Genomic DNA, 16,834 nt, shown 5'->3' on the forward strand with positions numbered 1-16,834 from the left:
AGGATCATGAGCCGGAGAAACCTCAGATGGTCCGGCTGGATCCCTATGTGAAAGTACGCCTCGGTCAAATGCAGGGACGCCAAGAACTCTCCCTTGCGCACCGCTGCAATGACAGAGTGCAGAGTCTCCATTCAAAAACGAGGAACTTTGAGAGCCATGTTTACTTTCTTTAAATCCAAAATTGGGTGAAAAATCCCTTCCTTCTTCGGAAACACAAAATAAATGGAATAGTGTCCCGTCCCTTGTTCCTCTAGGGGGATGGGAACAATGGCTCCCAGCATCTGTAGGCAGCTGATGGTTTGCTGTACCACCTGCCTCTTTTCTACAGAGGAGCAAGGGGAGACCATGAACAGGTCTTTTAGAGGACGAGCAAATTCCCAAGTGTAACCCACTGGTCCGACATGCTCTTTGCCCACTCCTTGTAAAGAGACAACCAACCCCCTATGACTGGAGGAGTAGGCCAGCCTTGCTTCACTGTGCGGATCTGGCTCCAATACCACCCAGGTTAGAGCCATCCCTGTTCAGCTTTTGGCCTCAAAAGGACTGGTTCCAGGACTGCTGCCTCCCTGAGGGCTGCCTCTGGGCACCCCCTGAAGCTCTCCCTTGCCGAAACTGCCTATTCTCTCAAAACTGAGAAAGCAAAGGAAAGGAACCTTTTGCCCCTTTAGGCTTTTCTTCAGGTAACCTGTGCACTTTCTCTCCCAGATGCTTTATCAACTCCTCCAAGTCCTCTCCAAAAAGCAGCTTTCCCTTGAAAGCCAATGCTCTTAACTGAGACTTGGACAAAATATCTACCGACAAGATTCTCAACCAAAGAAGCCTCCTGGCCGAGATCACCAACATAATCATTCGAGAGGACGTCCTAATGAGGTCATACAGCGCCATCAGCTCCATAGGCGATCACAGCTTCCAGCCGGTCTCTGCCTCTGGGGAAAGACATGGACTTATCAGCCTGCAACTGCTGCACCCATCGCAGCCCTGCCCGAAGCATATAAAAACTGCTGTACACTGCAGCACATACGCCGAGAGCAGACATCTCAAAAATCTTTTTCAGACAGACCTCAAGCTGCAGCACCAACCACTGGAATAGTCGTCTTCTTGGTAACAGCTGACACTAAAGCAACCACCTTCGGGACTCGAAAGAATTCCAGCGTGTCCTTGGGCAAATATAACTTATCCATCGCTCTATCAACCTTCAAGCCAGTCTCCGGAGTATCCCATTCCCTGACCACCAACTTTTTACAGACTTACAGTAAGAAAAAAACCTTTGCTGGACCCCATAAGCCATCCATGACCGGATCCATGCCCTCCTTATCAGACTCCTCCTGCGGAACCTTTTTCCCTAACTCCGCAAGGACATCGGGGATCAGGGGACCTAACTTCGCTGTGGAACAGATGAAGCACCTTCGTATCATCCCCCTCCCCCTCATTCTGCCTCTCCAGGGAAGGATCCGCATCAGGAGGACCCGCTCCAGATGGAACTCCGTCATCCACGGCGGTGCCTGCAAGAGTATCCCAAAAGAACCAAAAGCCTCTGAAAACCTGGACTACTTCCTAGGGTGCGCACCCACCGATGCCTCCTGCTTGGACCCATGCCGCCCCGCGGATTTCCATGCCAAGTAAGCCTTATGCAACAACAAAACAAAATCAGCTGAGAAGGTGGAAGAATCATCCGAAGCCTCTCCCAGGTGGTCTTCCTCCCCCGGACCTCTACGGGGCTCAGAATGGCTGGGGACAATGGTGGAGGGAGATGCCCCTCCCGCCCATAGCCTCAGTAGCAGCCGCGAAATTAGCCAAGATGGCCACCATTTCCATACTAATCGGGAACAGATCCGCTGCTTCCCGTGCTGCCGCTCTGAAGCCACCACGATGGATCCTGAATTGCCCTCTCCCCCAGAGGCGCAGCGGAAAAATAGGCCGGTCGGTGAGAGTCGCATGCACGACTCACCACATTTGTTCCCGCATGGCATGCTTCAACCCGAGACCACGAGAGCCAGCCAGTGCCTAAGGGAACGAAACTGCGAGAGCCTGCGGAGCTGAGCCCCAAACTGCAGGGAATAAAAAAAAAAAATATGTATTTTTTTTTTAAACTTTAGCAAAACAAACAAAAAAAAAAAATCACTTCACTTCTCTGAAGAGTGGCAGTAGGCTCTGCTATCCCTTCTGGAGAAGAGGGAACTAGCTCTATCAGCTTTCTGCTTCCAGCGACAAAGGACCAAGCACACCAAGGGGCCCCAACCCCCTTGCTTGTCCACTTCAAAACCAGGAAGGATGGCCCCACCAGGACAACCTCCTGGGAGGAAATCTCCAACTTTTTTTTTTTTAAACAACTAGGCTCAGAGCACAGGTTTTACACCTCTACCTTCTGCTGGAAACAAAGAACTACTGAGGGACTGCAGGTGGCACACCAGGTTATGTGGTACTGTCTGTAAAACTCTCTCTGTCTCCATCTGCTGGAAGGGAGGGAAAAGCCAGGAGTCTGGCCTGATCTGGGTGCGTACAGGGAATGTGTACTTATGAGACTGGTATCATCATGCTTTGCCCGCAGGACTGAATTTTCAGAGGGAAGCTTCCTGCACAGATCTCTTAACATTTCAGGCCAGCATTTCTCTACTTGGGGATGTGGCACTTGCTTTGCAGCAGATGCAAAGCCAGCATTGGCTATCATGCATGAGGATTTCAAAATAAAATCCCCACTTGTTGCTTGCCAACAATGCCCTTCCTTATGGGCAAACTGAATAATCTGCAGAGATAAGAAGAGCTAATTACAACCAACAGCTCAGTTATGCAGGTAAAACCATTGAAAATTTTCCTGTACGAAAGTATTGTCCTATCAAGGAGCTATAGTGGAGGGAGAGATAGAGCACAGATGACCCCAGTGCTAAACTCTGCCCTGAGGAAGATCCCTGGGTCACTCCCCAGGTCAGCTAAGGATGCTATAGAAGCACCGTTCACATGCTCCAGTCGGGGGGGGAGGTAGGCAGGAGAGTCAATCAAGGATGACACCTGGGGGCTGGATTCAGAGACCACAACCGCACAGTTCTGGAAGAAGCTCTGATGTATGGCTCCCACTGTCACTGGTGGGAGGTAGGTAGGAGAATATAAAATCCGGAGGGAAATAATCCCTGGAGAGTTACAAATAAAGCTCTGGTGCCAGATCCCACTCCCTGGTCCAACTGAACTGAAAGCCCAAAAAGAGCAGAAAAACTATAGTGTCAAAAAAAAAAAAAAAAAAGGTCAGCAAAGATTGCTGTCATCTGCAACCTTTGCTGACCTTTACTACTACTGCACAGGATCAAGTGCAGGGCATGCGGACACACAGACGTTGAACAGGTGATCTAGACAGGCAGGGTCTTAATACACAAAAGAGGATCTGCATCTGCCTCAGCCCTGGAGCCATCATCACATTCACATATGAAAAGACTGCAAATCAGACATCTGGGTTTCTATACACAGATTTGTGAAATGCGCATCAATAGTTTAACCAAAATTTAAAGCCAACCATTTAAGATCTGTTTGTGTAAAACAAAAGTGGTTTCTATGTTTTACATGCAAATAGGCACAACTACAGTTCAATATTTCCCCAACCTGCAACCAGGAAGAACACACACAAATCGCAAATGTATTTGTAAACATGTGATTAGTCTGTTATCTGCCTGGGCCACCCCCTTACCATGGCCTGTGGGAGGGAATCAGACTGGGACTAGTCAGGAGAGACAAACCCAGCAGGTAAATATTTCCCTTGGGCCCCACACCTGACACACCTAGCAACAGGGACTGGGACCGACCGAGTGCCTACAAAAGTAAAAACAGGGAGAATAACTGCAAGACAAAACAGACCAGCTCCAATATTTTTAAACTACGGAGAAATACAAAGCAGCAAGAAAAATCTCATTAAATAAGAGACCAATGAGAATAGCAATTACCCCCAATTCTCTGTTTTATTGTTCCTTTCCTTGTTGCAAAAATGTACAAAACAAACCCAGTAATGGACAGGATGGAGGGAGTCAGTCACTGCACAATGGTAATACCTAGGGGCTGGATTTAAGGCCCACGATGACAAGGTTGCAGAGACCCTCAGGCAGGGACTGGTCTGTGTATTTTCAGGGGCTCTGAAATCACCCAGAGAAAAATTATACTCAGCAGGGGCTAATGAGCCAAGTAAAAAAAAAAACTTCCCCATGTGCACTACAACAAAAAGGAAAAAAAAAAAAAAAAGATAACTTTCCCCCCCTTTAAGAGCAAACACTAGGACATATTGTGTGGGAAGCCCTTCCGCACAAGCAGCTTCTGGGATTCAAGGCTGGCACTCCCAGGTGATGAGGGGGATATGACCAAGCATCACAGTTTAGTTACTGCCTGATTAAGCAAGGCCTTTGCCTCTAACTCTGCAGTTTTTGGAGTAGAACAACCTAATCATGTTTGGAACAGCCAGGATGGCAAAAAGATCTGAGGCGTCAGGTCACCCAGAAGACTAAAATTTGGCATTTGCTCCTGGAGAAGCAGTGGCAGCTGGGGACAGATTTAACCAGCCACTGCCCCTTAGACATCAATTCAGTGGCAGTGCCACGCCGCCTCCCCCAACAAATCTCCCAGATATACAGGGTGTCCCCGGACCTTGGCCCCAGCAGTGATGAGCCCGGGGCTTTGAACTCAGGTCTCCCGTACAACCCACACTTGGGCCAGCCAGGGTGCAAGCTTGTGTCAGTAATATTTCTGCAGTTAGTTATTTACCCAAACCAGATAGGTCCCTGAAAAGTTACCTTCCAGCTTTTAAATTGTGAAGCATTTATTTGAACAAATTGTTTTAGAAATCATTGTTTTCAGAGAATGAAAGTCTTTTAGAAAACATAGGTGCCATCAAAATTCTTAGGAGCCAGGTGAGAGTGGAGCGGGATGCAGAATTTTTTGTTTTGGGATTTTTTTTTTTTGGGTAGGGTGGGGGGGGGGGGGGGGAGGAATCTGACCTGTGCAGCTCCTCCTTTCAGGCCTGGACTGGAGTCTCCAGTGCTCCTCCCCATCCCATCAGTTGCTACTCTTTCTGAGGGCTGCCACTGGTCCTTCTGGCCTGGGTCCTCTAATATTCCTTCTTTGCCCCAGCAGCAGCTGCTTTTTTTGGCCCCAGCTTTTACGCACAGGCCTGTGCGCCTAGGATGGCAAAATTTGAGAGCTGGTGAATTTCCTGCCCGCTGCCATGGAAGGAGTCCCTCCTGCCCTCGCACCTCGGCTCCAGTGGCAATCCTCCAAGAACAATATAAGGTACAAACGGGTGTGGGAATCATCGTACTCGCACAAGCCAACCTTAGGGGTGATGCTAATACCCACAGTGAAAGATAAATGAAAGCACCCGTGGAGCTCTGGCACAGAGGTTGGTATCGTGCTCCATTTCTTTCCTTCCCAAGGTTTGAGGTATTCTTCCATTCTGTCTAAAAATTCAGACTGGCAGCAGCTAGAACATTCTTATGTTTAAGATACCATCAAACACTTACAAGAGAAACCAACCCTGAAAAAGAAGGCCCTCTTCAGATATTGTATTGCGTTTCGATTAACATCCTGATTAAATGCATAACCCTAAGAGGCCTTGAACCCTTTCCCACTCAGTATTCAAAACACAGGTTAAAATGCACTCATGTTTGATTTCTCTTTTGCTTTTTCTCCAATTCCTTCCAGTGCTCAAGTGCATCAACGTTCCCATTTACCCCTTCTGCCCCCTCTCCAAGTCAAATGATCTAATGCACTGATGCACATTACTACAGGTTGCCCTACTCCAAACCATAGAATACATGCTATTAATTTTAAAATGTAGAAGATTTATAAAAATGGGCTAAGTTCTACAACCATATTACCAAGACAATTCAGTATAATTGGCAAAAATGTTAAATACTATAATTGTGCCTATAATAAATGTAATATATACATATAAAAGGCAGTTCCATTGGTCGCATCTGAAGAAGGGATCCATGTGCTCTCAAAAACTTACGCACAACCATCTTTGGATAACTCTTATGCGGGTCCATTACTAGTCTCACTGTCTGCAATAAAGATGCCTTGAAAGTGATGATCTACAATTACATCATGCGATATGCTAGGTGAGGTCATAACTCAAGTGATGCAATAATCCCAATGTCAAGAGGTTTAGCATGATTAAAGTCCTGCATATTTCTGCCTGCTCTCCAGAACGGATCTTGCCACCAACTGATGCGATAACAGGCCCGTCAGAAGGATTTCCAGCACCCTGCCCAAGGTCCCCCATCAGCTGTAATCCTACCCAAAAAGCATGGAGCTCCAGTTTCCAGCCACCAACACAGAAAGCCCTCAGTATAGTTCAGCCTAATGGCTGATTAGGAAGAGCTTTTAAAAATGCTGTGTTCCCACCTTGGGAAGGAAATAAATGGAGCACGATACCTACTTCCTTGACCATCGAGTGAATTACACAGGTTTTTGGCAGGAATATGGGGGGAGAGTGGTTATAAATACTGTAAAACAAGTAATTGTATAAGCTTTCAAATCTGAGTTTTGTTATTTGGGGTCTGTGGCAAGAAGCCACTTTTCTGAAATTATAAAAAGAACGAACCCAGCAGTAAAAAAGCCAAGCCTGAAACATGACCTTCTGCAAAAGGTGGGCTGCCAAGCCAAGGAAGGGACAAGGAGCAGGTCTGTGATAGACTGAAGCAGTGCATCCCTCTAAGAAGGGTCAGGTCTACAGTGAAGTCAATGGAAAGCATCAGCGCTCAAGACAAAACAAACAGAGCACAAACTGGATGCAGGCACTTCCAACCTGCTCGGGTTTCTAGGCCTGGCTGCACAGTCCACAAGGACGGACGACATTAACTAGCAGTGCCTCTCAAACACACACAATTAAACATCAAAATGGCTGTACTCTCACTCCCCTACCTGGATAGGGGTAGACAATAAACCTCTGGGTATAGAATTTGGAAAAAGTGGTTTATAACGAGAAATAAAAGTAGCTTATAAAATAAGCAGCAAGTCCAACCATTTTGCATTAGCAGTAGCTACTGCAGTTCATCCTCACTTTTAGTTACATAAGATTAAAGCTGGCACCACCGACTGCTCTTGCTGCAAAAAAGCTGGATGACTCCCTCCGGTTCCAGCCTCTACTGGGGTTATAGTGCCACAAGCCTCTCTCAGTGGGAAGTCGCCCTAAGTTCCCGCTGGCATCCAGCACACAAACACTCAATCTGGCAACTTCTTCCCCAAGGGCCTGGGATCACCCTCATCTCAGGGAAGCTCCTTCCTAACCTGTTGAGGTCTAAACTTTTGTCTCTAACCAAACCCTTTTGTCCTTATTCTGTTTATAGAAAATTGTCATCCAATATCCTTTTACTTAGCTGAAGGACAATAAGTCACTTGGATTTAGAGAACCTCTCTCATGAAATGCAATTCCATTTTCCTTTGAAAGAACACACAGAAAGGCAGCTGCAACTACAACTCAAACCATAGTTCACGAGACTGTCACCGATTTCAGCAGGGCAGGAGGATGCCTCTCGGTGACCAAAATTATGCAAACAATTAAAACAAAAGAATTATTTAAATAATCGGCCTAGTCACTTCCTATCCATCCTGCCCCACTATCTTCTGCTTTTTCTTTCAAAAGTCATGTTTCTTGAGCGACAGTAAAAGCAGGGCCAAGAGATTTATTTTATTTAAAAACATTCCCACTAGCTGTAAAAACTCAGTGGCTCACAACATAACATTCCCAAGAAGAAAGCACAATTAATACAAACAATGTAACAAACATGTTCTCAGCAAGTGACCTATGTCCACTATCTTGAACATTGGCTCAAGAAATTATTTTTTGTCTAGGAGCTTTACGGAAGTGCAAAAGTCAGTGCAACTTTCGACAGCAGGAATCATGATTAGACATGTATTTTTCTCTTTACAACTAGGCTTACTAGACAGTATAACCATATAGTAGCAAGACATCCCAAACTAATTTTGAAAGAAGGCTAAAGAAATGAGGAGGTTTTATTTTTGTCAGCTTAATGCACTTCTGAAAACCCTGTTGAGGAGTGCAGAGCGCCGAGTGCTTAAATGTCATGGTGATGGTCACTCGGATCAGGTGAATTGCTCATCTTTTCGGGGAAGGTTGATTGTAGAGTTTCATGTTTGTGTCTTGTGGTGTGTTCTCACTGTCCACTCCCAACAGCTTCTGGCCTCGCTTACTTGTCAAGTGCCTCCTTAGATAGAGAGGATGCAACCTCAACATGATTGTCATCACTGAAGGGACACCAAGTTTACTACAGAGGCAGCAGACAGGAGTCCAGTTTTAGCCAAAGATTACCCAGCTCAATCAACCTAGTAGCACTGCAAAAGGAAGCACATTTGGGCCCTGTATACACATCTAAAATTACTAGGTTTCTGAAAGAGTGGGTGTATTTTTTTGTTTCTGTGGAAAAAAACAACACAAAAACCAGAGGGAAAAAAGTCTACATTCACAAGTTCTCTCTCTTTAAAGGTATTTGGAAAACAAGACTTGATGTCTTCACTGTAACACAGTTAGAAGAGCAAAGGCTCAAACAGAGAAGAAAATTACACAATAAACAAGGAGATAAAACTTTCTTTAGAAATACAGGGAGAGGTGAAAACAAGATGGGGAGTAGGTAAGAGAAAGGAAGGAAACGGGATTTGCAAAATTGGAGGCTGACAAAGAGGCAGAAATTTTAAATAAATTCTTTTACTCCATAGTCTCAAATGGAAAGTGAGGTACCTAAGGCAGAAAACAGCATTAATAAATGTGACATGACTACAAACCCATTTGCAAAGGTGGCACCTGAAGGTACAGACGTAAAATATTATTAGAATATTTAACCCTTTAAATTGCAAATGTCAACAGTTGATGGTTTAAATGATACCCAGAGCCGCCCCCATAGCAAGTCTGCACACTCTGCAGGCTGGCCAGTGGAAAAGAGAAACCCAGAAGTGAGCTGCAGGTCAAGATGACCTGCCTCCAGCTCCCATGGCAGTTCTGACAAATATTAAGCGGTTAAAAGGACTGAAGGGTAAGACTGTCTGACTGTTTGATATTTTACATCCTTATTTAAAAAGTACTTGATAAGTGAAAGTAGATAAAGCCATGGCAGCCCAGGATACTAAAAAGAGCTCGTGCCCACTGCGCCCCTCACAACTCTGGTCAACTTGAAGGGGGCAGCTCCAAGGCACTGCAAGAGAGCAGAGATGGCGCCACTACACAACTGGAAACAAGGCAGCAACTACAGAGCCAGTCTAATATCAGTCGTGCAGCACCTTGAAGCAAGCTGAGATTTCACAAAGGGAAAATAAATACAGAAGCAAAGCAATAAAAACAATGAGTAACCTTTAATACAAAAAATTGATCAAATAAAGTAGCAACAATAGTGTAAATAAAATGAAAAATCTATATTAACTGAAAAAAATCCCAACATGGACATATTTCAGCAAAACATCTGCTTCAGGGGACATCTTGTAAGAAACTATAACCATTAAAAAAAAAAAAGTGTCTATAAAAACAATACGGAACAAATGGGTCACCCATTGGAGGAAGAAACCAGAGATGCATAGGCTGACCTCTACACAAAGGGAAGAAAGATCCTAGCAGCCAAGTGGTGGGGGAGGGAGGTGACGTAGACATGGCCTATCTGGACTTCGGGCTAATTTCTGAAAGTAAAATGTGCGGCTTGGCTGCACATTTTACTTTCTGAATCCCGCGCGCATACCTAATAGGGCCATCAACATGTTGACGGCGCTATTAGGTGCCGCGGGTTGGACGCACGTTTTCCTCCCCTTACTGAATGCAGGCGTCCAATAGCAGGCTAATAGTGCGCTCCATCGGAGCGCACTGTACTGTATAGGCCTGGTAGTTGGGAAACTTCTGCTTTATTTATTGATTTCTTTTTAACTCATGCCTTTTCATTGGTAGCTCAAGATGAGGTACCAGAGGGCTTACAACCTAAGTTTGCAATGGAGGATGAAGTGACTTGCCCACGGTCAGGAGGAGTGGCAGCAGGATCTGAACCCTGGCTTCCCCGATCCTAGTGCTACTGCTCTAACCATTGGTGTGGATTTAGAAAACCCCACCAATGGACAGAATGCTGATACAGCAGGCCTGGGCAATAAGTCAGCCAGGACCAGCATCAGGCTAAATGGCACCCTAGATGGTCTTGGGGGGGAGGGCCCTCTGATGACATTCAGTTTTCCAATGGAAGGATCATTACAGATGTACTCTTCCTGGCAATGGAAAAAAATAAGTTACGCACAAATGTTTAAAAAAAAAAAAAAGATCAGGATGGAACTAGACTGACACAAAGCATTCTCCAGAACTTCCTCTAAAGAACACATGGTATGTGGGCACGTAAGCATAGTTTCATGTCCATAAAGCAATAGTTATCCTTTCTACTCTACATTTGACTCTGCCATATGCATGATGCAAATAGTTCTCTCTCCATTACATCCAGAGTCCTAAAGAATCCATTTGTCCATCAACTCCAATACAAGCTACCCCCTTGCTGCTCTCAAAGCCTACTGTATTTCCAACTTTCAACTTTTCAAGTACCCATCAAGACCAGCCTGATGGGTGCTCCTGTGAGATGAAATAATCTAGTCACACACACCAGGGAAACATCACTGTGGGAGGAAAGCACAGGAAGTAGTTAACTAGTTATGGAGCTGGAAGAGGAGCAATGATGTTTTCCTACCTATAGGGTAGGGGTGGCCAGCTCCGCTCCTCAAGAGCCTGGTTTTCAGGACAACCACAATAAATATGCAGGAGATATCTATATAGACAAAGGATGCAGGGCATGCAAACATCTCTCGTGCACAGTGATTGTGAATATTCTGAAAGCCAGGACTGTTTGTGGCTCTTGAGGACTGGAGTTGGCCACCCCTGCTCTAGGGCACCTGGTAGGGATGAACCTTATTGCAGAATTTCCATCACTTTAAATAACCTTTAAGCAAACCACCAAAAATCATTTGTAATTTCTAAGGACAAGGCATATAATGTAGGAAATTAAATACATTTCTTTCTTATAGATAATCTGAAGTCAGCACTTTAAGTGACTAACAAAACAGACCTGTGGAAAAAGCACTGCTTAAAAAGCTGATTGGTAACTATGATAATCGAGTCTTAGCTGTAAACTACCATTCTCAGTTCCGTTAAGTTAACTATTTTAAGTACTATATCTAGATTCCTTCATAATTTCCCCAAAGATGTCTTTCATGGCAAAACATAATCTATTATTTTAAATATACTACACACAAATAAGGGTAGTACCTAGCACAGGGTCCTCATACTCAGAGGAGGATATGAAATCTCTCAGTGACAAAAGGCAGACACCTCACTGGAAGAGGTTCACTGTATTTATTTCCAAAATCTTTGATCAAATGAACAGAAAAACAGGCAGTCTACCTTCATTTCAAGAGCTAATGTCAACTATTAATTTATTTATTATTTATTTATTTATTATACCGAGTTTCATGATATGAATCACATCAACCCGGTTTACAAAGTTTATAAATCTTTACAAAGTTTATAAATCTTATAAATCACATCAACCCGGTTTACAAAATTTATAAAGAAGTGTTTAAAAGTGAACACCTAATACAATCGAGCACTGATCCATTTCTGGGCAAGGACAGGCAGACAAAAAGCATTGTGTCAACTTATACAAACACAAAAGACTCAGCCATAGTCAAACAATTATTAGAGCAGCAGCAATGCGGCCTACTCTACAGACACAGGGGCACCAAGCTGCCCATTCTGCACCCCCAATCCCTGGACACAACAAAGCAACTGAGCTGTCCACCACAGCAGTAAGTATCCAGTCCAGGCTACCCCTACAGACATAGGGTCACCCCTTGGGAAGCATTTTGTACTTTCAATGTGGCTCTAAGGAAAGTATGGGGGCTTTTTCTTTGGTAAGACTACTTATAATGGGGGAAGGGGTTAAGTTGGATATTTGGGGTGGTGAAATTTTAGGATCCTGTTATATTGAGGTAATTTTTTCTCCTGAATCCCCCCATTCCTCCAGTGAGAGTAGGATGCAAATTAGGTTTGAGGGGTTTTTTATTTTATTCATTATATTGTTTGAAATGAATGTGAATTCTATGTTTATTTATGAATGCTTTATAATGCCTGTATTTATAAAGCAGTGTATTTTGTATGTTGGTCCTTCAGGGCTAGAGGGGGTAGCAAATAAACCTTGATTATATCCCCTCAGTTTCTTCTCCAAACTGAGCAGCCGTATGGGAGTTCATTCCATCCCTTTTATCATTGTTGTTGCCCTTCTCTGTACCTTTTCTAGATGGGGCAACTAGAACTGCACACAAAACCTAAGGTAGGATCACACTATGGATTGATTTGGGGCAATATAATATTCTCCACTCCTTTCTGAATCACTCCTATTTACTTTTCTGAGCTGGAGCTAAGGATTGCAATGTATTGTCCACAAAGACTCCAATCCAAGATCCTTTTCCTGGGTGCTGACTCCTAGTAAGGAAGTTAGCATTGTGTACTTATAGTTGGGATTATTTTTCCCTATGCATTTCACTTTGCCTTCGTCCACGTTAAATTTCATCTGCCATTTAAATGCCCGGTTTCCCTGTCCGCTTGTGTTTTAATATCATTGAATACTTTTGTATCTGTAAGTTTAATCACTAAGTTGCTGCTTTCTTTTCCAGACCATTTATGAACAGGAAAAACTTCACTAATCCCAGTATGGAGCCTTGGGGCACACCACTATTTACATTTTGTACCGCCTATCCAAAGACTTTTTTTTTTTTTTTTAAACTTCCTGAGTAGTCTCTTGTGGAACTTTGTCAAATGACTTGAAAATCCAGATACACTATACTAACTGGCTTACTTCTAACCACCTGTAATACCTTCAAAAAAGAAATTCAGTAAATTCTTCAGTTTTCCCCAGTGCCATAATGATTTTACATGCACAGACATTAAGTGACAAGATTTGAAATAGCCAAGGAATGATCACAAAAACCTGAATTAGTTTTGAAGTACCACAAAGTATCAATTGCCCTCTGCAGTGCAATTTTGAAGGCCTCCCACTGCATGGCAGTATGAGCCATTCTGGCTTTTATTGCCAGCTTAATAAGGGTACACCTGGGTTTCTTAAAACCAAGGACCTTCGAAACACACTAATACAGCTAATTAAACTCACAACACCAAGAAGGCTCAGATAGTTCTGCAATGTTCCCAGGCCAAAAAACCTCTTTAACGGAGATACATAAACCGAACTATCATTTAAATGTAATAAATCAATTCAACAGTCGGGGGGGGGGGGAAAGAGACATATCCAACCACCCCCAATTTAGAGGGATTAAAAACATGCCACTAGAGAGCACCTAGAACACTGCCAGCTTACCATTAAACTAAATACTCATCACAGAAGAGGAAAACATTCAGCATGTAAAGACCAAGAGAAGAACCATTGAACTGCTTAGTGCAGCTATTTCTACAAACAGAAGGCTCTTCCTATGCAATAACCAGTTTCTTACCTATGCTGAGATGCACATGAACTTTGCGTCTCTCCTCAGCTAACTATACAAAATAATCACTGCTGCCAAAGTATTTAAACAATCTAGGATTTGACCTAAGAAAATCAACAATTTCTTTCTATCCGATACATCTGTAAAACTAAAACCCTACAGATCAGCAATGATATAATAGGTGAGAAATTACAAGAAAATGAAAGAGTTATGGGGTTTTATCTTTGAATGACACCAAACTAGCCTACTTCACATATACTGCACATAAAAATCCACTCAGGAACTAAGAGGACCCTGTCCTAGGATGAAGAATTTACAAACTACCCCACCCTCAGAGTCACTGAATTATATAAATCAACTACAGCGGCATAGACATAATTCATTCAATTTGGGACACAATATCTATGAAAAAAGCAAAAATGCCATAAGAATAGAAATACCAGAGGTTATTCCAACAGGAGATGACATTTCACATTTTGCAATGGAGTTCAGGTTCTCTCTTTCCTGAAACTGGAACCGTTCAAAGATATGTTAATCACTCCCACTTCCATTACAAGCAAGGTAACTTAAGACTCAAGGTTTTCATATCAACTGTATCCAAACCATTTACACCATGCTAACAGTTTGTTTTTTTTTATAGGTTTTCAATGTAAGTACAATTTATGATTTACACAGAATCCTGAACTCTCAGCTTCTCATCTTTAAAGTAAATCTCTTTGTTCTAACAGGACCCAACTCACCAAAATAGTCTTTGGTCATCCACTGAATAAAACAGATTGTGTGTCAGCAAAGACCCACACAGAACAATATGTCTATATATAGTGATTTTTTGTAGTATTTACGTCAAGAAAAGGGTGTCAAATTTAAGATCAAAACAAACTTAATTTCATCTCCCATAACTTTTTAAGTAAACATTAAGATATAGAAATTAAAAGCATAAGAATGTTTTTTTTTTTTGCCATATGCAATACACAAACTTAAGTATGCTGTAGCCAAAGATACCTGTAAAACAGGAATGAGATCTCCTATCCAGTACGTTTTTGCTCTTACTCTTTCTATAAAATGGTGGCCATCTCTGCCTAATATTGCAAGAGAAACATCACTACGAACTCTTAAACCCAGAACATTCAAAAATCTTGAGTTCTGAAAAGCAGCAGCTAGTCAAAACCAAAAGACACCAGGAATTTTGCTAAAGGTTTGCCAATCAGGACACAAGCAAAAAGCAAAAATTGAAGAATCTTAAGCCCTTAGCACACCACAATGCCAACATGGAGGACAACACCCAAGAGCCAGCCTCAATCTCTTTACATAGCAACTCCTCCATTTCCAAATTACATCTCAACCAACAAGAGCTGGGCAAACTTAAAAGTCCTGCTAGCGAAAAACAATTAAAAATTACCAGCAAATAAACGTCTACTTTTCAAAATCTAGTAATCAGAAGAAATAAACCCTAGTGAATTAGGGACATTAACTTGTTGGGGGGGAGGGGTTTGTAGAAAGTAAATAACCGATGTTTTAAAACATTTATAATTGTAAGAAATAAAAAAAACTTCCATAGTAAAACGTCTATGGCCCCCAAACCCTCTCAGCAGTCCTTGTTGTATCAATACTAATTTTTATTTAAAATAACAAAAACAAAAATCCCGACTCCACTCCAATTTATTCTTGGTAGGTCTCAAATATGGTGGATGAACTTTTTCGTGTCTGTAAACAGAAGATGATGTAAAAATAAAATGCGATTAAAAATAAAGCCTAAAGACGTCTTTAGCTTGAGGGGGGCCAGACGTCATTAGAAAGAAATGAATGCAGGAGAAGGGGCCGAGGGCAGCGGCAGAGTCCTCCCGGGCTGCAGAGGGTTCCGGTCCGGTCCGCCCTGCTCCTCGTCCTCCACCAAGCCCGATCCGCCCCTCATCGCTCTCTTCCTCCGGCCTTCCCGAGGCAACGAGCCGACCCGGGGCAGAGGCGGCGGCAACAGGATCGGGAGCTTTAACGGCCGGGGGGGGGGGGGGGGGGAGAGAAGTGGTCTACCGCCCACTCCACCGGGCTCCTGCCCCAACCCTCCACTGCGCCGTTTCTCGCTTTGTTTCCATTCCGATCCCGGGGCGGCCTCTGACAGCCGATGGGGGAGAGGAAGGGTCCCCCCGCCATTGGGGTGATGGTGGGGGGCCTCTCCGGTTGCACACAAAGAAAGAAGAGACTGGGAGGGAGGGAGGAGGGGGCGCCCCCCACCTCCGCTTGCCGCCATATTGGAAACTTTCCTGCTCCCTCAGCAACTCGCAACTTTGCCGGGAGAAGCCCCCGGCCCCGCCACTCACCGGCGGCGGGCGCACCTTACAGATGCCCGTCTTCTCGGCGATGGGTCGGATCTTGTTGATGAAGGCGAAGGGATCGGCGAACTCCTCCCGGCTAGGCTCGAAGACCGGGCACTCGGGCGGCGGGATGAACTCGCCGGCCATGGCTGGACGCGGGGACGCGCGCAGCTCGACTCGCTCTCTCTCTCTCTGTCGGGCACCGGACGGGCGGGGGTGGGGGGTGTAACGGCCGCCGCGCTCCGCTCTCCTCAACGCTCTCTCCGGCCGCGGCAGCAGCAGCTGCGCACACCTCCCAGCGCCACGCGGCGGTCGTGCGCTTCCGCCGGCGCAAATAGTCCGTGCTCAGGGGCCCGGGCCCTGACTGTAAAAGGAGGAACCGGGGGGGGGGGGGGGAGGGAATGGCCATGCGGAAAGTTTATGGGAAAGAATCTAAATGCGGAGATTAGGCAATTTAACAAAAGATGTTTATCTGTTGTTGCACTCTGATGCAGACTGTTGGCTATATTCTTTGTTCAAGCAGGGATAATCCTATCTGAAGAAGGGGCACATGGTCTCTATGGCTCATGTTTACCATGCAGTTCATACCACAGCCTAATAAAAGGTACCACAACAAAAGAGCAAATTATTAACGAGTGTCTCTCATGTCCAAGGGTGTTTGCCCTGTCCTAGCCGTTTGCTTTTAGTTATCTACCTATTATTCATGAGTATTTGAGTTCTCCAATGATAAGGTGTGTTCGAATCTGAAAGCAGATAATAAATAACATCGTCCCACTACCTCCACCTCTCTTTTCACCCATCACTTTTATCTGGGCCATCAGAAACTTAGCTGTGCAGATAATGAATGAAGGCATCCGACTGGATATCGTTGCTTTTACAATCCACATGTATTGGGATTATTTGGTACAAAAAAAGTTCACCTGGAAAATAATTGGGTCTGTGCACTCACGGTTCAGTGTGCAGGGAGAAAATATTCATACCTGTTGAATAAAAATATGGAAAACGTGAGACTAGCTTCTTTATGAAATTCT

General features: G+C 44.2%; 1 protein-coding gene across 6 annotated transcripts in view; it reads right to left on the reverse strand.

The window, feature by feature from the left end:
- Positions 1 to 16,126, reverse strand: part of KDM5B (lysine demethylase 5B) — a 164,030-nt gene extending 147,904 nt beyond the window's left edge. For 5 of the 6 annotated variants that reach the window (XM_029573272.1, XM_029573270.1, XM_029573271.1 and 2 more), the window contains exon 1: positions 15,810 to 16,126. In XM_029573272.1, coding sequence (XP_029429132.1) covers positions 15,810 to 15,950 — 141 coding nt within the window. In that variant the 5' untranslated portion in view covers positions 15,951 to 16,126. Of the gene's footprint in view, positions 1 to 3,673; positions 3,693 to 15,809 lie in introns of those variants that run through there. The other variant, XM_029573275.1, reaches the window with a different exon arrangement.
- Positions 16,127 to 16,834: the final 708 nt, after the last annotated feature.

The sequence above is a fragment of the Rhinatrema bivittatum genome, chromosome 12, assembly GCF_901001135.1.
Source record: "Rhinatrema bivittatum chromosome 12, aRhiBiv1.1, whole genome shotgun sequence".
NCBI lineage: Eukaryota > Metazoa > Chordata > Amphibia > Gymnophiona > Rhinatrematidae > Rhinatrema > Rhinatrema bivittatum.